The sequence below is a fragment of the Misgurnus anguillicaudatus genome, chromosome 16 (genome assembly GCF_027580225.2).
Source record: "Misgurnus anguillicaudatus chromosome 16, ASM2758022v2, whole genome shotgun sequence".
NCBI classification, from domain to species: Eukaryota; Metazoa; Chordata; class Actinopteri; order Cypriniformes; family Cobitidae; genus Misgurnus; species Misgurnus anguillicaudatus.
The window spans coordinates 4,652,071-4,675,421 of NC_073352.2; the positions used below are offsets into that span (position 1 = coordinate 4,652,071).

At 37.3% G+C, this 23,351-nt stretch overlaps 2 protein-coding genes across 4 annotated transcripts in view; both read right to left on the bottom strand.

The window, feature by feature from the left end:
• Positions 1-9,550: 9,550 nt before the first annotated feature.
• The window catches only part of LOC129422233 (uncharacterized), a 158,614-nt gene continuing 144,813 nt past the window's right edge, over positions 9,551-23,351 (bottom strand). For all 3 annotated transcript variants that reach the window (XM_073854041.1, XM_073854040.1, XM_073854042.1), the window contains 3 exons: positions 10,247-10,291; positions 10,039-10,119; positions 9,551-9,933 (listed from right to left, as the gene is read on the bottom strand). In XM_073854041.1, the coding sequence (XP_073710142.1) occupies positions 9,860-9,933; positions 10,039-10,119; positions 10,247-10,291 (200 nt within the window). In that variant the 3' untranslated portion in view covers positions 9,551-9,859. The remainder of the gene's footprint in view (positions 9,934-10,038; positions 10,120-10,246; positions 10,292-23,351) is intronic.
• LOC129454748 (uncharacterized) lies at positions 16,223-23,170 on the bottom strand. Its single transcript, XM_055219327.2, has 6 exons — positions 22,553-23,170; positions 22,030-22,083; positions 19,099-19,137; positions 18,772-18,909; positions 18,270-18,494; positions 16,223-16,903 (listed from the first exon to the last, which is right to left on the bottom strand). Exons 1-6 carry the CDS (start codon positions 22,893-22,895, stop codon positions 16,593-16,595), a joined length of 1,110 nt encoding a protein of 369 aa, XP_055075302.2. The 5' UTR covers positions 22,896-23,170; the 3' UTR covers positions 16,223-16,592.

Sequence of the window (23,351 nt, forward strand, 5' to 3'; positions counted from 1 at the left end):
GGCTATTTTATCATTTTCATGTTGTCATTCCATTTTCCTTATACAGGTCATGCACAGTCCTGTTTGATAACCCGCATCCGCGCGATTAAAATAACAGTTGACCCGTTATCCGACATCAGCATCAATTTATTTCATACCGTTTTATATAAAGTTTGCGACCGGCCGCACCGCAAATCGTGATGTAAGTAGAAACCTTTAAAGATCTTCATGCAGAACATTGACAGAAATAAGCACAGGACCATGACTGTTCAAATATATTATCATTTAATGTGAAACTTTGTGAGGGTCGGCAGATTGACAGCTGAGCGGACAGCAGTGTTTGAACACTCATAAGCGCTGCGCTTATATTTATTATTACTTTATAAATTGATGATATGATTGCACTTTAGGTAAAAAGTGTTTTGTGCTGCATCGGTTTGGGAGCACGTCACACAAAAAATAAACTCATATAGGCTATAGGCTACTTTTGAATTCGTTTTGTTAATTTGCTAATTATTTAAGTGAAACACATTTAATATAGGCTTATTTATTTTATTATTTTTTCACCAAAGAAAGACGTAATCATCACGTTCATTTTAATGCTTTTGCGCATAAACTAAACCCTTGGGGGAATTATTTATAAATGAATCAACAACGCAAATCAAGGAATTAACTTATTTCTCTATTTAAGACAGTCTGGCAGGGCGGTAACAGCGATTCATCAAACACCGAAAAGTTTATAGGATTAAATTTGGAAGTAAGATTATGAAGAAAACAGCGGTCCTGACTCCTGGCTTTTTTTCTATAAATTGGGCGCACGCGACATTGCTGTTCGGGTTACGTTCAAATAATTTTCTTTAAAAGAATTATGCTCTGGGTCTGACTCGATTGAGGTTCATTAACTTACCTAATTCCGTCTTCGGGTTCGGACCTCTCGATCCCTGACCGGTAAGTTAAGCAGGATCTTTCGCCACAAGTGTTGTATTGCCATGCTGGGCTTACAAATGCTCAGACAGGTTGCTCATCGCGTTGTCAGCAGTTGAAAGACACTTGTCGTGTGGGCATAGTGTGCATTTCACACGAATATTTATGTACTTTCGAGCAATACGCTGAAAGTAATGTGAATCGCCCCAGTGGCTGAAACCCTCCGTCTTCATTTCCCGCTCCCCTTTGCACCAGCAGCTACGTCAAATCAATCTCTATGGCAACGGCACACGTACAGGGACACGCATGCACGCACCACTTAAACAGACAGAACTTTACACCCAGGCAAACACTGCTTGGATAACGCAGGAAAGCGCATTCCTATAGTCTAGTAAAGTAGTGTAGTTACCAATATTATTAGTGTAATGCGTTACTTTACTTCGTTACCCAAAAAAGTAATATAGTTACTGTAATCCGTTACTTTGTAACTCGTTACCCCCAACACTGAATGTAACTTTATTAAGTGCAAAAATTACCCAGAAAGGTTTCACATTAACAACCCTAGGATTTGGCCTTTGAATAAAATGGTCTATTTTTATTATTTGAAAGGTTCATGAATAATAATCTTGAGCTCTGATTGGCTCTGAGGCTCATGCCAGTAGCTCACATTAGTAAACATGCCTTATGTTTGAGTCTGTATCAGACGAAAATACAGATTTTGAGAAACAACTAATTGTTTGGAGATTGTTAATGGTAAAAGGAAGGCATCAAGGCACGTCCGAATCCAATGTGTGGTTTACTTTCTGTCTCCTGAGATATCTTCATGTCCTGTCCTGTAATATTTGTTTTTGTTTACATGTTCATTTCTAATCATGAACTTACAAGACGAGAATACAAGTTTATGAGGCATTTAGCTTCTCGCTGTTGCCCCCTAGTGTTACTCGTAATAGATAAAAAAAGATATGATAAGCAGGGTTTAAATTGGGCCGGGGCCGTCCGGGGCTAAGCTCCGGCACATAGGCTGAAGGTCTCGCTCTGCTTGTGCCAGTGTACCCGCTGCGCTTGTGCGTGTGTACTCACTGCGCTGGTGCGTGTGCAATGACGCGAAGGGAATAATGTGTTTCCATTCATTATGGGGCATACTCACCAATGCAAGTTCAACGATTTGCGCGAGTAGATTACATACAAAGTCAATGCAAAGACGCAATCAGACGCCTCCTCGCACGGGGCGATGCAAATGATGCGAATTGGGCGGCGCAATTGCCGCGGAAACACGTGCTTTTCCTTTTAAACGCGTCTCGCGCAAGTTATGCAACTCGAGCGAAAAAACTCAGGAACTTCAAGAACGCGCTTTCACACGATCATTTGACATTGTAGAGACAAGAGAGAGAGCGAGAGCGTGTGAGAGAGAGCGAGAGAGAGAGAGAGAGAGAGAGAGTGTGAGAGAGAGAGAGAGAGAGAGAGAGAGAGAGAGAGAGAGAGAGAGAGAGAGAGAGAGAGAGAGAGAGAGAGGTAATAATGGTGGCCACGTCAAAGAAATTTAATAGAAGACTAGAAACGTGTTAAGGACTAAAGTATGTATGTCACTCATCTAATTACAGTATGTTAACTGGATAACACTTCATATAACTCATTGTATAGTTTAATACATTTATGTATTTTGATTACACAAATCAAACCTTACGATTGTTTTAGCTGCTGACCAGCATAGGGAATCTCTATTGCTAATTTATTAGACATGTTGATGATACAGTTGTCACGGATTTGCCAGGTCCTTCCACATACACCTCTCATCATCACAGATCACAATCACCAGAGTACTAATCAGCTGCACCTGTCACCTCTCATCAAGCCTTCCCTTTATATATCACTCACAAACACAGAGTCATCGTCCGGTCTCATCACAACAGCATTATGTCCTTGTGATTACCAGACTCTCTAACCTCTATATCTTTGCAGAACTTCTCCTGAGTCCCTTCATCATCATCTTACGGATTATCTCTTCCCCAGTGTGTCTGTGTGTCTGTGATTCCCCTCTGAAGACCAACAACATTCATCTCTACATCTGCATATTCTATTATTCAATAAACTCTGTTACATTTTATATATATCTGTCTCCGTAGTCTTCTGTCAGTGACAGAAGACCGGACCTCACCAACTAACACCATGTCTCAACAGGATGCTTTCCAGAACCTGGTGGATACATTACGCAACGAACTACTACAGACACACCAGACCACTGTTACTCCTCAGGCTACCGTAAATACAGTTCCCATGGCCCATCCAAGCCCATATTCTGGTGAAGCGAGTGAGTGCAAAGGATTTCTATTACAATGTGAACTTATCTTTGAGATGCAACCTAACCGTTTCCCTACAGACAGCAGTAAGATCGCTTTCATCATGTCTCTACTTACCGGAAAAGCGTTACACTGGGCAGTCTCCATCCGAGAACAAAATGGATCCGTTCTCCAATCCTACCGAGCCTTTAGTGAACACTTTCGTGAAGTCTTTGGATTTCCTGTAGGTGACAACTCTATTTGTGATGAACTGTACAATATAAAACAAGGTAATGATTCGGCAGCAGAGTTTTCATTACGTTTTCGCACACTAGCGGCAGCTAGTGGTTGGGATGAACGAGCTCTCATCACTACTTATCGTAATGGATTAAAAGCTAATCTTCGACTACAACTGGCTGCATTTGATGACAGTATTGGTCTAGAACGATTTATTCAAAGAGCGATCAGAACTGAAAATCGCATGCTTGCCTGTAATCCTTCTCAATTTGCACTCTACCGCTCACCAGAACCGTCCCCTCCAGGACCAGAACCCATGCAGTTGGATTCCACCCGCATCCCACTGTCAGAGAGACAACGTCGGATTAAAGAAGGGTTATGCTTATACTGTGCAAATAAAGGACATCTCATCTCTGATTGTCCCATCCGTCCACCTCGGGCGTTGGTGAGTACTGTCCAACCAGAAAAGCATATTTATACACCTCTTACCACAAAGGTGAAATTATCCTATCGTAACGTCTCCATTATAGTATCTGCACTCCTTGATTCAGGGTCGGCTGGGAACTTCATCTCTTCCCAGTTATGTAGACAGTACCACATCAAGAAGGAATCCATCGAGCAAAAATTAAAGGTGCAGTCAATCACCGGAAAACCTCTCAACCGCTCTGATATCCGTCAACGATCTGGAGAAATCACTCTGACAGTGGGACTCTTACATCAGGAAAGGATAAAATTTCTGGTCCTGGAGAATTCCACCGCGGATGTGATTCTTGGACGCCCATGGTTGATGGAACACCATCCGGAGCTCTCTTGGGATACAGGAGAAATTAAACGTTGGAGCAATCAATGTTTCCCAAGATGTTTCCCAAATCTTCCAAAACCTCTTCATCCTCGTGAAAAACTCCAGCTATGCAGTACTTCCATTGAAAGTCCTAACGAAAATGTTTCTGTATCCATTCCTTCAGAATACAAGGAATTTGAAGATGTCTTTTGTCCCAAGAGAGCTTCCAAACTACCACCTCACCGGCCATGGGACTGTGCGATTGACCTCCTCCCGGGTGAACCAGTACCAAAAGGTAAAATTTATTCATTATCCATACCAGAACAGGAAGCCATGGAAAAATACATTACGGAGGCTTTAGAACAAGGGTACATACAACCGTCCAACTCCCCTGCTGCTTCTCCATTTTTCTTTGTCACCAAGAAGGACGGCGGTCTCCGACCCTGTATTGACTATCGAGGCCTAAACAACATCACTCGGAAATTTCGCTACCCTCTTCCTCTCGTCCCTACAGCACTAGAACAGCTCCGAGGGGCAACCATTTTCACCAAACTCGATCTCAGAAGTGCCTATAATCTGATCAGAATCCGAGCCGGTGACGAATGGAAGACCGCTTTTGTGACCCCTACTGGTCACTGGGAATACTTAGTGATGCCATATGGTCTAGTAAACGCTCCCTCAGTGTTTCAAGACTTCATGCATACCATTTTTAGAGATATTCTTCATCGGTTCGTAATTGTCTATATTGATGATATTCTGATCTATTCCAGTGACCCCAGAACTCATGTACAACATGTCAAGGAGGTACTACAGAGACTTCGCCAACACTCACTCTTCGTCAAAGCAGAGAAATGCGAATTCCATCAACCACAGATACAATTCCTGGGATATGATGTCTCATCTAACGGAGTGAGTATGGACGAGGGAAAGGTAGCAGCAATTAAAACCTGGCCTCAACCCAAGACAGTCAAAGAATTGCAGAGATTTCTGGGCTTTGCAAACTTTTACCGGAGGTTTATAAAGAACTTCAGCCAGATTGTGACTCCTCTGACATCTGCCCTAAAAGGTAAACCAAAGTTTCTGTCTTGGAATGAAGATACTGCTAACGCTTTCCAATTTCTGAAGAAAACCTTTTGTGAAGCACCCGTTCTAGTTCACCCAAACCCTAACAAACCTTTCATTGTAGAGGTGGATGCATCCTCAACAGGTGTCGGAGCCGTCCTGTCTCAGCAGCAGGGGAAAACATCTGACATTCGTCCTTGTGCTTACTATTCTCACAAGTTCAGCCCGGCGGAGAAGAATTATGACATTGGTGATCGGGAACTGTTGGCCATCAAGCTGGCTTTAGAAGAGTGGCGTCATTGGCTTGAAGGTGCCCGTCACCCATTCACAGTGTTGACAGATCACAAAAATCTTCAGTATCTTCGCGAGGCAAAAAGATTGAATCCAAGACAAGCAAGGTGGGCTCTCTTCTTCACTCGTTTCCATTTCATCATTTCCTATCGTCCAGGTACATTGGCCCCTTTACCATCATCAAGGAGGTCAATCCGGTAGCCTTTCAACTCCGTCTCCCAGCACACTACCGTATTCACCCTGTTTTCCATGTTTCTCAATTGAAACCATTTCACTCACCTGTCACTTCTGTTCCTCCCACAGGACCTGGTGAAGAAGCCCCCCCTCTTGATGAAGATGAGACCATCTATACCGTCAGGCAGCTCTTGGACTCCAGACGACGAGGTGGGCGGCTTGAATACCTGGTGGACTGGGAGGGATATGGACCAGAAGAAAGATCCTGGGTTCCTCGTGATGACATTCTTGACCCAGAACTCCTCAGTGATTACCATCAAGCACATCCAGACAAACCTGCTCCCAGACCCAGAGGCCGTCCTCCTCGGCGTCCTAAAGCTCAAGGGTCCTCAGGAGCGGACCCTCAGGGGGGGGGTACTGTCACGGATTTGCCAGGTCCTTCCACACACACCTCTCATCATCACAGATCACAATCACCAGAGTACTAATCAGCTGCACCTGTCACCTCTCATCAAGCCTTCCCTTTATATATCACTCACAAACACACAGTCATCGTCCGGTCTCGTCACAACTACATTATGTCTTTGTGATTACCAGACTCTCTAACCTCTATATCTTTGCAGAACTTCTCCTGAGTCCCTTCATCATCGTCATCATCATCTTACGGATTATCTCTTCCCCAGTGTGTCTGTGTGTCTGTGATTCCCCTCTGAAGACCAACAACATTCATCTCTACTCTGCATATTCTATGATTCAATAAACTCTGTTACATTTTATATATATCTGTCTCCGTAGTCTTCTGTCAGTGACAACAGTACTGTGTGTTGTACCTTTTCTTGTTAATTTAATCTTTTTGGGTAGCCTATCTTATAGAATTATTCAAGGAGGTTGATTCCTTTTACTTCATTTAAAGTTTGATCAATTGTGCATAATGATGACATGTGCAACAAATGGATATAGGCTGTCAAACTCATAGATTTGCATAATTTAAAATTCAGACACTCTTTATAAAATATTTGTGGTCAATCTCTGGCACAGATTTAAAGTTGAAACTTATCAAATCCTATCAGAGGTCCAGAATGTCATTAAAACACACCAGTGGCTTTGCTGTCATCAGTATTAAACATGTTACCCCTTAAAGTACCCTCCCCGCAGAGCCCCCCCACATAACAAATCCCAATTTAACCCCTGATGATAAATATATATTAAAGTTGATGGCCACCAGTAATAAAATATTAAACAATTAAATCTATTTTATTCACACATTATACACAACAAATGTAAAATATAAGAATTAAACTATTTATTATTAACAATATCATCACCTACAACAGCTAAGTTTATAAAATACCACTGTTGACTATATTCATGAAATGTCCGAAAATGTCAAGAGAAACAGTAATTTCATTAACTTACCAGCAGGTGCCATGGAAATGAATGGGCTTCAGTGCTGCTTTTGGAACTATGGGTCACTACATGACACGCTGTTACTTCCGCATTTCATTCTTACAACGGACGTCTATGTGAGTGTCGTAACTCTCTCTTTATACAACTCTGGTACAACTCATGCAGAGGCTGTGTGCTGCGTTGTCAGAATGCGGAACGTGTGTAGTGTTATTAAAGTGAAGATAGACTCACTAATGTGACAAATGTTCTCCAGATTACTCACCCCGGGCCTGATTAAGTATATGTATAATTAAGTATTAAGTACAGTACATTAGCATGTATGGCCATGACATAGGTTTAATGCGTTAGCAAAACTTTAGAAGGACAGATGCTCAATTTGCATGAGGCAGGACAAAGTGTAAAGGTGTGCTGTACAGTACAACGTAAACAGGTGGTCACCCTACTCATTTTTTATAAACATATACATAAACTTATATATATATATATATATATATAAAATTGCATCTCTGTATTAAACAGCTAAACTTTAAGTACAGCTAAACCCTTAAGTACAGTATGAGTATACATAAAAAATAATAAATTCACATTATTTCCGTTACGCATTTTCAATGTTTATAAACAAAGATATATACATGACAAATTTTTTGTATTTTTACATGTGTCTGAAATGATGAAAAGAAATCACAATGCATTTAAAGACACTTCATGAACAATCTATTAAATAGAATGACAATCTACACAAGTTGATTGTACATTTTTTGTACAGGTATTTAAATGTAAGCATATATTTTATGAATAAAACTCACTGTGTGCTTAATTCCAAAAAGGGTATTGAACATTGAGAAAAAAAAGTGCAAACAGTCATTCCACAGCCTGTGTCATGTCAATGCCTTCCACATATTATGTTTACATAATATATTTAAAGTATGACAACTAGGCAAGCGACACGCAAAAGCCAAGAAAACTCATAATAATTTATGTGGAGCTGCCACCCCATTGGATGTAATTTATCTATAAACTATCTATACACAGTAAAGGAAGCTGGGATCTTCTTGAAATAATGCTGGCAATAAAATAAGTGCAGCATTCCAAAACCAATGCAGGTGTCATGAACGAGGCGCCTGCCTCGTCCTCCAGTCGCCACCAGAGGGAGCCATCCCCTGAGTATTAGCGATTTGGACTGCATTTCCCATAAACCCACATACCAGGACTTCCCAGCTAACACCCGACATACTAGTTATGTTATTTATTGGTCATTTTTGGTAATTTCATTACTTACCAGCTGGCAACGTAACTGTTACGTCCTGAGGTAATTTTATTACCATTACAGTACCAAATCCAGTGGCAGTTCTAGACAAATTTCACTAGGGGGGCCAAGGAGGGGTCAGTGTTTAACCAAATGGTCACATTAAAAAAGGGCAACACATGATATTTAAAGGTTATAGGGGTGGTTACAGGGATTAGTTTAAGGCAGGACTAGGCCTTAGTTTATTTTGGAAAAATTATTTGTTGTAACAAACATGCCTTACTAAAAACATTACTTGTGTGCAGTTTAAAGCAAAACAAAGGGCACTGCTGTATTTTAAGATATGGCAGTGTAAGTTGTTTTCAGTTTGGACAGTTCTTAAATTGATTTTAGTCTAGGACTAGTCTAATCTCATTTATTTTGTACAAAAGTAAGTGCGTGTGAAAAAGAGGTAGGGCCATAAAAAAATTAAATACAGTACAGGGTGCAACAATGAGTCCACACTTAAGTATTCGAATTTGCACAACAAACCTGGATCAATTGAACTTGAATAACCACAGGAAGGTTTTTATCAGTTTCAGTGTGAATAAACTGTGTTCACTGAGATCTCTTTAGCTCCCTTGTTCAGTAGTCAGGGCACTGATTAGGGTAAAAATTCCCACAATGCAACGCAAAAACCAGTGAGCATCAATGGTCCCTTAACAGAAATCACGTGACCTTTTCTAAAACCCTCCAACCCTCCAAATTGAGCCTACTCTATTAACTTCATGAAATGCTTTTATAAAGACAAACGTTTGTTTTAGTTTTAATATAAACACACATCGCTAGACAGTTAGGGACCACAATCTACTTAATACTTAAAATAATATTTATTTTAAATTGTAAAAATTTGTATATGTTACTTTTAATTATATTCCTCCAATTTTATGCATGTATATGTACGAGCATAATTACAGCGCTTTTCACAATGTACTGTTTAAAAAAGTCAGCTATATGTTTGGTTTTGCTGGTTGTCGATGAGTTACACCTGTGAACAGGGACGGAGTGTGACCAAAAATGTACCGGGAAATTTTGTAGACTACCAGCCCTCGGTGGTCAAATAAATAAAATAAATAGTGTTGAACATGCTCATAAACAGGTAGTAAGAAATGGAATAAGAAATAAGAAACATTTTAAGAAATAGTATTTTTTTTCACTTGTATTGCTTATTTAGACTTATTTAGACGGTTAAAAGCGTGTTTGGTGCGTTTACCTTAGAGTTTATTTCAGTAATATTGTTGTTTTGAGGACTTAAAATTCTTAAAATTGCATGAAGAAAGAAAATCTGCAATGTAATTGGAGAAGTCTAAAAACAGATGTTAACAATGTGTCAATATGATTGAGAAGATAAGATGAACAAGTTCCTCAACTTTAATTTGAGGCTTTATTTTATAGCACTACATATAATCAAATATTCCTTTCATCATGTTTATAATTTTTATATCAACAATCACTTAGTACAACTGATTCTGAGCAATTCACATAATTCAGTCTTGTGCTTTGAGCTCTTCTTTTGCCTGGGGGATATAAATGATTCATGTTTTAACATTTCTGTTTGTTTGTGTCACTTTATGTTGACAGTTTCAGATTGTTGTGAATCATCAGACTGTTAAAAAACTCACCAGATCTCCTTTCACAGATGATCAAGAGAAGAATAACAGTAGGTGCTGTCAGTACTGCAAACTCAACAATGATGATAATCACTGCAGACACAAACAGACACATTCAGAATATACAGTAAAAAACCAAATCTATAACATCTTTATTAATGACATCTTTAATACAGAAAAATGAACTCAGTATGACCAGAATGGCTAAAGACATGTTTACCTCTTATTATTGATCCAATCACATTCTTAATGTTGGGTGAATTTCCTAAAAGCACAAAATGTTAAAGTTTTTTTTACATTAGTGCCTTTAATTATACAGACATTTTATAAAAGCAGTATCTCTTTAAGCAGGTGGGGTTGTGAAGTAATGCAATGCATTTAATCTAAACATAGCAATCGGTTACAAGTAGATTATTGTCAAGTTTTTAAGTTTGCACAACACTAAACCAAGTGTTACTGAAAGGACATTCAATCTTACACAACTCTCACAGTTTACTTGACTTTCTACCACAAGATGTTCTGGATATTTTCTAGGGCTATATTTATCTAGTTGAGGAAAAAAAACACATAACCTGAACTTAAAACAAAAAAATCCATCAACATTCTAAATACAATCTTGTGTACATTTGTACAATAAAAGTCTCTAACTACAAATCTACCTTGGTCATAAAGAGAAAAACTAAGTATCACAAGGGAAGTAACACCCAAAAAAATAAAGTGAAGTGGTGAAGCTAAGCAATAAAGAGAATCCGCAAAAAAAAAAAACAGGAATCAACCTTTCTCAACCAAACCACCCACTGTCGACAAAACATGGATAACAAAATGTTTAAAAATATATGACGAGTTTGGTTCCAAAACGCGATAAATGCCATTTAAAAAAAAATGAGTTACCATCAAAATCAGTATTGTATCAGGTCAGTTTTAAAAAGTAAATTCTTCATTTTACGCAAAATCAAATATCCGCTGTGTTATTCTGTCATCTTTTCTCCTTTTTTTCCTAAAACACGATAAACACCACTCCTCCTTCTCTGCAGAATGCAATAAATCCGCTTAACCAATCACAGCGCACCATTCCACGCACTGTAAACAACAATGGCAGCAAGTTGAATACAAACAGAATCTAGTTTTCCTCATCTAGTTTGTACTTCGTGATCAACAAACAAGCAGACAAAATAGTCATTGTTGATGGCTTTGATAAACCTGTGGTGGTTTTCTGTGATGGGAAAGAAACGTAAGCCATCAAAATCGAATAATTTCGGGCAAAGGAAAAATGCCGTCTGTTGCTTGTTCTCACACAAAAGCCTCAAGCTTCTGTCATGCTAACACATTGACCCCAGGGGAGCTTATGAAAAACTTTACATTATTTTACTCAAAGTCAACAAAAATCAAGCAGGACCAAAACATTTTACAGCTGATCGCTGTCAAAAAAGTTTAGCAACGACGTCCCAAGGATGACAGCAGCAATGACAGTGTTCATAATATGACAAAGTAAGTGTTTGATTAATACCATTAATGTTTATTTTTTTAATCAGTGTATACCACTAGTCAACTAAATCAATATAGCATGGCAAAGATAAATGCACATATATATATATTGATTCAATAGATTTATAGCATTTTGAAAAAAATTTGTCATGGATTTATTGCATTTTGTGGAACATTAATGATGAGGCATCAGGGCACCAAGTAGACCAAACCAGCACAGACGGCAAACACCGGGTATTAAATAAGGGACCAAACAAGGCAAAAAAAAAGGGACAAGTGTGGGACATTAAACAACAAGAGGATAATTAATCAGGAAATAGGCGTGGGTTCAATGCACATGACGGGGAGCACTGGTTCTCACATCTCTTGACTGTGTGCATATGAGATGTGCCACTACTGTATATTTGAATCTAGAGTTGTTATTTAACATTACATAGACATTGTTACTATTGCTTGAAAGCTCAAAATTGTCATTTTGTACTTCAGAAGCTCAAACCTATCACTTTTGTCACTTATTAACCCACATAAGGATCACAAGGATTACTTTTATAATGCATGGATGCGGTTTTTGGAGCTTCGAAGCGTTGATTCCGTTCAATGCCGTCAGCAAGGAAGTTCCAGGATATCTAATAATAACTCTTAGATGACATATGGATGAGCTAATAATCAGTAAATTTTCATTTTGGAGGTGGAGTTATACTTTAACTTCTGTGTACAGTATATATATTTCCCCATGTATTCTATAATCTTTACTGTGATACATTTTTAAAGTAAATCTTTCAACCCTGCAGACAGTTTGTCCTGGACAAGAGATTGTGGCATCTACTGTAAACATTGAAGCCTATTATCACTTTAAAGGCCATAGTATAGTCTATTTTTTACGTGTACGAAAGGATCTGCGTAATGCAATTTTCGTCATCAGAAGAGTTCACGCCTACTGTATGCAAAAGTCATGCACACATACTGTTTCTAGCCCAGGAGATGCATTGTATTTTTTCACAATGCGCATGCGTCGAACGTCTGTGTGTGCCTATCTGCATCCACCCTAAATAGTATTTAAATTAGAATTACAGTAGTGTGTCCGAAATCATAGTATGTTAATATGAGTATCCATAAAGTTTCTGGATAGTCTATTGTTTTAGATGAATATTTAAAGTGAAATGGACACTTAAATGGCTGATATAACCCACAACTCATTGCAAGAGGTAGGAGTTTAGTTGCACTACACATAAGTAACAAATTAAATAAATGATGCATTACTCAGTGTTGTTTTCGTCTACGATGACGATAACGAAATGATTTCGTTGACGCACTTTTTTTATGACAATAACGCGATGATGACTAGCTAAAAATGGCTCTAAGGTGACGAAAACATGACGAGACGCTTTGGAGTTTTCGTTGACGAGACGGAAAGAAAATTATTATAAGTCTGACGTTCATAATGCATGTAATTTCTGCCTATTTTGCGTGAAATCTGTCTGTTTTTAACTAAAAAATGTATCAGCAATGCTGCTGCTTCCTATCCTTGTTTTGGGTATGCCCACCACCCGGCTGCTGCCATGCCATGCACGCGCACCAGACTTCACTCAACAACAACACACCTGCGGTTGTGGCGAGTTTGAAGGACCGTGGCGATGACGCTAATAAACGGAAACGACAAGATGATTTATGGACATACTTTCAGTATAATCCATCAGAAAGAAAAACGGAATGCCGATGGTAAATGTGGCCACAAACTAGGTGGAAAGAAAATCACCAACCTCAAGCGGCACCTGAAGGCTCATCACGCTAATATTTTTTAAGGTAACGCTGTTAACATATCATATACATTTAATTTTACCCGACAATCGGATTGTGACACATTTCATGGTAAGCTTAAGGTTTTACTTGTATCTATTTGTCAAACCTAAGCCCATTTCCAATACTTTTTGTGGTGTATTTAAATAACAAGGCGAGGCACGCGTTTCTCAACTTTATAAGCGATGTCTCAGCGTAACACACAAACTCAACATGAGGGTATACCAGGCTCAACTTTTTTGTTATGACATGCGCAGAAGGCACATCGACTAAATTAATATTATTTGTTAAAGACTACTTTTTTACTAAAATTGACTTAAACTTGACTAAAACCTTTTTGCATTTTCATTGACTAAAACTTGACTAAAATCTTTTTGTGTTTTCGTCAACTAAAACTTCAAATTTATATGTGACTAAAACTAAAAAGCATTTTTGTCCAAAAGACTAAAGCCGCCTTTCCACTGTACACGACAAACGACGGCCGATAAGCCGGAAGTCATTCATTTCCTATGGAGAGTCGCAAAGGGGCTGCGTGAACTGCCGACCATCTGCGGATGCGTAAATATCGTTAAAAAAATGTGAACTTGTGCGACTAAACCGCATGCGATATGCCGACCGGAAGTGATGTATTTCATTGTATTCCAATCATAAACTATGTGTGAGATGAAAATTATTCATCCTTTTTGTTTAACTTTATTAGTAACCCTTGAATCCTTAAAAAAACATTTTGATTACTGATAATAAATACATTATCAATTTAATTTGTGTATGCTATTATTTTAATCTTGTCTTCATATGTTCTCTCCAAAAAATATTGTCAATCTTTGTCATATATGCATAGCTGTTTATTGTTTCATTCATTTGCGTTAATTTATTTATTCCACCATGGTAAACATATTAGAATGAAGCCTCTTGCGCTGGAACAAGCTTCTCTCCCATATACGATTAAACTGAAACTTCATTACGACTGCCACTAGGGGGAGAACTCCGACTGTCGTTTCCATATGTCGTGTGCAGTGGAAAGGCAGCTTGAGACTAAAACTAAAAGGGCTGCCAAAAACAACACTGGCGTCACTAAACCAATAAATGAAACTACAGAGTAAACTTTACATGACAAATAATGAAAGAAGAAATGCTTGAATGCAAAGATGAGTTGTATTCTGATGTTTGAATTTCTTAAGGATCACAGCGTCGTCCAGGCAACAGTTGTTACTTCCGTTTTTTCATTAGTATGTCCAAGTTTGTGCAATCTGTGATGTTCTGCCCTCAACAGTAGGCCGATTTCCAACATAATACAGAAGTCTTACTTACAGCATGCAACTCATGACCTGGTTGGGACTTTTTAACGAAATCCAGCCTTAAACAAACACACACGCAAAACTCCACTGCTAGCCTGGATAAACAAACTATATCCATTGTTTCGGTAACACTTTACAATAACAGTACATGAATTATCATGTACTAATACATAAGTTAATAATCACTTTAATATGAACTAATGATGAGTTAAGCCATGTACTAATAAAGAACTAACCATAACTATGTCATGAGTCATACGAATTCATGCATGAACAACAGCCACCTTAACTACACGTTAGTACATGTTTGTTAGTTAATGTATTAATTAACACTTTGGTTTACCCAAATCAAATGTGCTCTAAAAGAACGAAAATAAGTTGTTTATGCTTGATGTTTAGATTTGTACTGCAAACTGTTTATAAATTTGCCCTTGCAGCTGTGTTACAAACATCATTAAATGCACTGGATTTCTTGCACTATTTACAGTCAACCTTAATCATAAAATGGACAGTGATGCATTTATAAATAAAAGGAGCAATTTTCTCTTATTTTGAGTGATTTCACTGCTGCCATTAAGAGTTATGTATTTTTGTTATAGTTTTAATGACACTTTTTTTTCTAAATTAAACTTAGTTAGCTATTAGATGATACTTATTGTGCAGTTAGATGATATTTATTGTGTGAACTGGCTTAATGTATTATTAACATGCACATTGCTGTCTTGTATTCCTGCTTTTCTTTTAAGACCCTATCATTTTTAAATGAACTAAATCTGTGTCGAATGCGTGTAATTGATAACTTTTTAACAATGTGTGTATAAGTTATGAATTTATGTTATTTTATGAGTAGTTAATGATGAGTTAGTATAAGTCATGACATGATGACACATTAACAAATCATGAATTTATGTTATTTTACTAGTAATTAATGATGAGTTAGTAATTATGTGCCTCCCCAAGTAAAGTCATGACATGATGACACATTAACAAATCATGAATTTATGTTATTTTACTAGTAGTTAATGATGAGTTAGTAATTATGTGCCTCCCCAAGTAAAGTCATGACATGATGACACATTAACAAATTATGAATTTATGTTATTTTACTAGTAGTTAATGATGAGTTAGTAATTGTGTGCCTCCCCAAGTAAAGTCATGACATGATGACACATTAACAAATCATGAATTTATGTTATTTTACTAGTAGTTAATGATGAGTTAGTAATTATGTGCCTCCCCAAGTAAAGTCATGACATGATGACACATTAACAAATCATGAATTTATGTTATTTTACTAGTAGTTAATGATGAGTAAGTAATCATGTGCCTCCCCAAGTCATGACATCATGACACATTAACAAATCATGAATTTGTTATTTTACAAGTAGTTAATGATGAGTAAGTAATTATGTGCCTCCCCAAGTAAAGTCATGACATGATGACACATTAACAAATCATGAATTTATGTTATTTTACTAGTAGTTAATGATGAGTTAGTAATTATGTGCCCCCCCCCCCCAAGTAAAGTCATGACATCATGACACATTAACAAATCATGAATTTGTTATTTTACAAGTAGTTAATTATGAGTTAGTAAAAAAATGTAAAATCCCAAATAACATCCACCAAAGTGGTTTTTATTATGAACCAGCACAAAATGAATACTTTGACAAACAGGTTCAGCAGCACAAAAAAAAAATGGAGCTTTAATTACACAAAGCTTTTTAAATGTAAGGTATGCTGCATCTTACATCAATGTTTAACATAAACCAAAAATCTGATTTTAAAACACTCCTTAAAAACTGAGAAACAAGATACACGACATCTAAAATCAAGATGCTAAAATGTACTTGAATTTACAGTATACAAAACTGCGTTTAAATAACACTGCTATGAGGTTCACTATAACCAACACTTCAACCAGTAACCTCTCATTGTAACAACAAACATTCCCTGACTTGCATACTGCACCAACGAGTACATATCTTACTTCTTGGAGATATCAAGAAGGCCACAACTCTCTTTTAATTTTTTTATCATGTCTACGTTGGGCTGAGCCAGGCAACTTGTACGACAGAGGTCAGCAAATTTTTGGATGCTTTCTCCCTTTTTAAAGGTTGCTCTTAAAGCTTTGTATTGCTCAGGATTTGCAGTTGCCAACTCTGCAATAGGGGCTTGAGCGACAATGGTATTCCTGTCAACATGTGTTTTGTTGTAAGCTTCAGCTTTACTGAAGCCACCTTTAACCAACTGCAGCACTTGATGGTAACGTCGGATGGAGTCTTCAGGAGTTTTAACTGGGGAAAAGAAGAATGTTTAACAAGTCTGATACAGCATGAAGGCAAGTAAATTATATTAACAATGGGAATTATTACATTTAAATTGTTTAAAAATAAACAACAATAGCGATATGGTTCTATGGATAAAAGAGTTTATGGATTTTAACAGGTTGCATTGCTCCTAGGTAAGGTCATTTGCATGTGCTTTGAGCTGTGTTACGAAAAAATAAAAAAAGCACAATGTTCATTGCATATGCATGTTGACATCTAACATTAGCTTTTTTTAGACTGACAATCTCACCAACATTCAGATATTATTTTTTTACCTGTCTTTTGACAGGTGTCTGTCATGTGTCTTCACAGCAACATGAACAATCATTGAACCCTGTGGACTGTCATTTGTAAATGTCGTTGCTGCATTAGGTCACTGCACTCTTTTAGAAACAAGGTACAAGAAAGGATACAAACTGTCACTGTGGCAGTAACCTTTTCCTACTACCGTACTATAAGCCACACTGGAGTATAAGCCGCATCATTTAAAAATGCCTCATTAAGACGAAATAACATATATAAGTCACAGTGGACTATACGTCGCGTTTATTTAGAAAATTATTTCCCAAAATCCAAGCCGAAGTACAGACATTTAATCTGGAAAGGCAATTTATTCAACTAAACAATAGCAGACAGAACTGCAGGCTGAATAGATGTCTGTACGTTAAAGTAATATGATCAGTTATTTAAACGATAAATCATAGCATACAGAACTTATCTGGAAGGTTGAATAGTCTAATTAACCAAACAAGTCAACTAGCGTGAAGTTCGCATACTCGTCATTCCACATCACTGAATCTATGAATTACATAAATACAGAAGCAGCATATGGCGTATTCTTGCGGCTGTAGACGGTAATGTTGTCTCTTGCCTCATAAATGTCAAAATTAATTCATACTGACTTCAATGTGCACCTGACTATAAGACGCAGCACCAGCCAAGTTATGAAAAAAAGCACGGCTTATAGACTGAAAAATACGGTATATTAGAAATGTGTGGTTGAATCAAACACAGTGCACGTGCATGCCGAACCGTGGGAGGAAAACTAGATGGTTCGATTCTTTACTGAGAACCGTTACACCCCTAATGAAGACACATAACAGTCACCTGAGCCTAAGCCAGTACAAAATTTGTTAGAGATGGCCGCCTCCAAATTCTCTATGTAGGGAAAACCCTGCATTTTTACAAAAGTACTTTGTGTGTACTTTGTCCACCACTGGGAATTTATACAGGTTTGGAACAACTGAAAGGTGAGTAAATGATGAAATAACAAAAACATGAATTTTTATGTGGGTGAACTATACCCTTCCATATTTTTTAAGAATAAACATACCTCTCCTGAAATCAACCTTCATTTTCTTGGATTTCTTCTTATTTTTACGCTTTTTATCCTTTTTCTTCTTCTTTCCTCTAGGTTCAGAATCGGATGAATCTGAAGAGTCTGATGAATCAGAAGATTCACTGCTTGACCCATTCCCCTGTGATGCAACACTGGTGGATGACGGTGCAGTCAGGGGCTGGCCTGGAGAATTAACTGCTTCACGCCTCAGAATTAGTGCTTTGACAAAGAACAAATACATATTAAGAACAAAATTACAGGTAAATACTTATTTTTAATTTACTTTTTTATGCAGTACTATATCTGAAATAGTAAGCAAATGTTATAAGGTATGTAAAACAGTGTTACCCAAATTATTGCTGATTATGGTTTAGCCAAAAAAAGACATGTTTGGGGTCTACAAGATTACTTGTTTAATTAAAGTATTTTAATTAAACTGTTACAACATTGACTGGCACATTTGTTCTTCAAACTAGCTCAGAATTCTATTACGTACCATCCTCCAACCTTGATTTGAGAAAATGTTTGTCTTCTGTCAGCGAGTCAACCTTATCTTGAAGGTGAACAATCTTCTGCTTTTGAATTTCAATTGTCTGTTTTGCTCTGTCAAGTGCGATCTGTAATGTTGGTGCACCTTTCACAGGAGAAACCAAAAATTTTGTTGGAAACAAAACATGAAATTGTGCTCTACATGATTTCTGTTAATCAATCAAAAATATGCAATATCTAAAATTTTAATCCAACAACTGTCTCTTCCATTTTTTCTAGAATGCTTGTTGTTTTATTTATTGGTTGTCAATGTAGAAAAGGCTACAAAACAAACCTTCAGTTTCAGTGGTTTGATGTACTCCAGGCTGAGGTTCTGAAATGAAAAAAAAAAAAAAAAATCAAAACAGACTTTTTGGACAAAATAAAGGCATCAACAACAGAGGTCGACCGATATGGGGTTTTTTGATGGCCGATACCAATATGAAGAAGTCAATGTGGCCGATATAAGGCTGACAACTGAGAAACACACAAACAAAAAAACTAAATAAACATATTTATGCAATATTCTCTTAATATAAAAAAATATAATGAGGTAATGTGATAAAAATTGTAATGAGGTTAAATAATTACTGCTTATAGATTAAGATAACATGTTTAATGAATGAAAAAACATTATTTAATTCCTTAATATTAACAAATAAATTGAATTAAGTTACTTTACTCAGTAGGAGGTTGTTTCACTTTCTGAAAGTTAAAAATATATTTTTATATCAAAAATTATGTGTCTGTTCTTTTGATTTGTCTTTGTAAAAACAATACAAAAACATGACAAATGCACAGCCTAATTTATAGATTTAACTGTAAACCTGTAACTATTAGGGATGTGCATGTATGTAATTTCGAATAATTCCATAGGTCTGAAAACTATCTGTCTGTTATCAGTTTAGTACTATTTTACACTGTTTTTAGTGCATGACATGCATGAGGAGTGAGGACCATGTGAACTTGGTGAGTCTTTATTAGGCAAACAAAAATTACAAAGATTGAAACAATGAATCACAAATACCCACATAATCGCAAGTATCGGGATAGTACTGAATTGGGCACACAAGTAACGATATAGTATTGAATTGCCAGATTAGTGAATCGTCCCAGCCCTACTAACCAGAAATCCAAATGCCACAAAAACCACCTTAAAAAATTTAAAATACCCATAGGATCATCGTTATCGATCGTTGATGCCATGTTTGAGTACTCAAGCAATTGATTACTCATGCCCATCTCTAGTAGTCCTAACTGTGAACTCGAAAAATTTATGTGAGATTTATGTTGTGTATAATATGATGCCAATTAAAGGCAGAGTAGGAAGGTTTAAAGGAGCTGTCCGCAGTGTTTCTACTTAAACTAATCCCTTTTCAATTGCCTTCGTGTGAAGGGGTTGTAATCTCACATTAAAATGATCCACTTTGCCGTCAAAAGTTCAATGGGTTATTATCTCATATTTAAACATCAATGTCAAGAGATACCAGAGCATAAACAATACATCTTGACGGAGAACAGGTAAGGGGAGACACGACACAGCTAATCGCTAAAATGATAGCAAAAGACTTAAAGCTATGGTCTACGATTTCAAAGATTGTTCATTATTAATAACCTCGTTTAGATGCTGGTTAGGGTTCTACAGTAAAATCCTAACAATATGAAGAGAAAAAAGAATTTAAAAAATCCATTCAGTCTATTGGATGTATGGTAGCAGATAAGTTGACCAATGTAAACTGTCCGGCTGGACAGCTTACATTGGTTAACTGCTCTCATCCAATCCCTGCTACATTTGAAAATCCACCTCGTGCTCGCGTCTCCACCCCATCGCACACCACCCCGCCCCTCTCCTGCCTGCAACATGAAATTTGTGTCAGTGTATGGTAGCTAGCGAAGCAGCAACATCTCACTAATGGAAAAAAACTAAATGACAGCAGCAAGCAGCCCCTGCTTGTCCCTACAGTAAAGGTTGGAAGAAAAAGGAAGTCTGTTGAAGAAAGAGCAGAGGTTAAAAAAAATTGAAAAATGCCGGACTCTAAGTAGAAGCAATATAGGGTTGACCGTTGGAGGAAGCTTCAGGGAGATTTGGGGCTGAAAACCGACTCCGACATGGCAGACTTTTTGTTGAACAGGTAATCACTTATTTATACTTTTATTGTGTGAGGTGTTACATAAATATCTTTTTATCAGTCTGACAACATGCTCATGCTGCCGGTCGGCATTGGAATGTTACCCGTTTAGCATCACGTATCACGGGTCAAAATAATTATATATTTACAAAGATTGTGTGAGGTGTTACATAAATATATTATTATCAATCTGACAACATGCTCATGCTGCCAGTCGGCATCGGAATGTTAGCCGTTTAGCATCGCGTATCACGGGTCAAAGTAATTATATTTATAAAGTCATTTCTTGAAGCTCAGGAGGGGAAACGTATGCCAAACGTTGTTGTGAAAGTAAATAACGTAAATTACAATCATAATTGTAATTGTTCATTCCTTAAAGGCTTTATGTGTTTACTGCTCGGTAAATCTCTGTTCTGATGTTTACTACCAGTGATCACAGCTTGAATGAGTGACGTTGTTCAGGTCTTGTCCCGGTGGGAGGGATCAGGTAGCACAGAGGGGCGGGATGAGTTTTTTAAAACTTACTAACCGTCTCAGGCTTTCACGACCGATTTTCAACATCGTAGACTACAGCTTTAAAGCTGCTTAATGTTATGAAGCTTGTGCTTTGACTGGACGTGTTTAAAAGCATGCCGTTTATGGTGCACGTCCACAACAGGAGTTAAACTTTCTGTACATAACTTAGTTGAAGTCTTGCATTTTATGCAGATAAGTGTACGTTGTGCATTTATGTTGTATAAAGGCTTAATATTACGTAGAGTGCGTCATATAGAAAGCGCTTCGGTTTGTGTTTATTAAAGCTTTAGTTTCACTTCATAACGCAGCTATTCCTGTTAGAGGTTTCTGTTAAAAACATTTAATTAATTAAAAATCTAGTATGTGTTCATTGTTCTATCATAGTTTCTTCAAAATGAAGTTTTATTTGAGTGTTTTTAATAAAAATATTTTCATTTTCACAATGACGTATACGCCCCGCCCCTTTGATTGCCCCGCCCCCAGTTAATCGAGTACTAGTTCTTCAGACCTATGGATTAATCAAGATGAAAAATGACATTAATGCACATCCCTAATAAAACACATCTCACTTATTTCATTACCTGCTGATGAGCTTGCCGGATTTTCAGTCTGAACATTCTTCCGAGCACACAGAACTACAAGGAAAAGCAAGGATAGTGCAACATTAAAAACACCCAAAAAAGTGTAACATTAAAAACACCCATACAAAATCACAGATGACAAAACTCACGGAAATTTATTATATCTTAACGTTAGTTTAATCCAGAACTGGGCCGAAAGTCCGCAAACTTTGCAAGATTGGAATACTGATTTCTTAAAATGGCCGATTTCCTTACCAGTGCTCTGACTAACATTAGCAAACTAGTAAAACGCCTCAACGTTACTGAATTAAAACAATAAGTTACTGTTTTAATTTTAATACTGTATTATTTTTTTGCCACCCAGTGAAGTACAATTAGATTTGTTAATTAAGTTACATCCGATGGAATATTAGCTAACTTAATTATCTCATCAATGTGTGGTAGGGAAATTTCAATATTTTTAGAAAATTCTAAAAAGAGCATATGGCATTATTAGTAATTCACAACACTATTACATACTCACCATATTCATTTGAGCTGTATTTGCGGGGTTTTTTGGTAATTGTCCTACCACTCCGCGTTGCAGGTCTTTTCTCATCCATCCTCGTCAAATCCACATATCCTTTATCTGCTTGGCGCGTAACGATGGTTAATGGCGCGGTTGGCGCCACCTCATCGTCCTCGTCGACTGATGACATAGTTTGGATTTTCAGTATCGAAATTCCACCTCTAAAAGCCACGTGGAGCTCTGGTGTATCTTGTATATCCTTAGTGTTATCCCAACAAGTAAACACTTCTAAAGAAGGTGCAATTCCATAAAGTTTAATGTTGCTTAAAGTGTGAATTATGTTTAAGCCAACCCGCATGATTGAAAGAGGTTCAAATTGCACCGGAAATAGGCAGGACAACAAACGCTAGAGTTGTGCCTAGAAGGGATACAGCAAACGACAAAATCTCGTCAAATCTCACTGTATAAGCGCTGTTTTCATCATAATCCTGCCCCAAAACAAAACCCTAAAACAAAGCAATTCACGGAATTTAGAGCATAGCTGCATCCCATTTAGCAAGAACCGCTGTTTTTATCCTAAACCTTAGCCTAAACACCAACATCTCGCGAGATTTCGGCGTTTGCTGACTCCCTTCTAGTCAAAACCAATCTGTAGTCAGGTGGTTTTCACGGCCACTTTGGTAGCGCAATAAGTAAATAAAAGTAATAAAATTCAGAATCATAATAATAATTTAAAAGACACAGGAAATTCTTACAAAATATAAGGCTTAAATTTAGATATTTATTTATTGTTATTTTGTAAATTGATTAGACT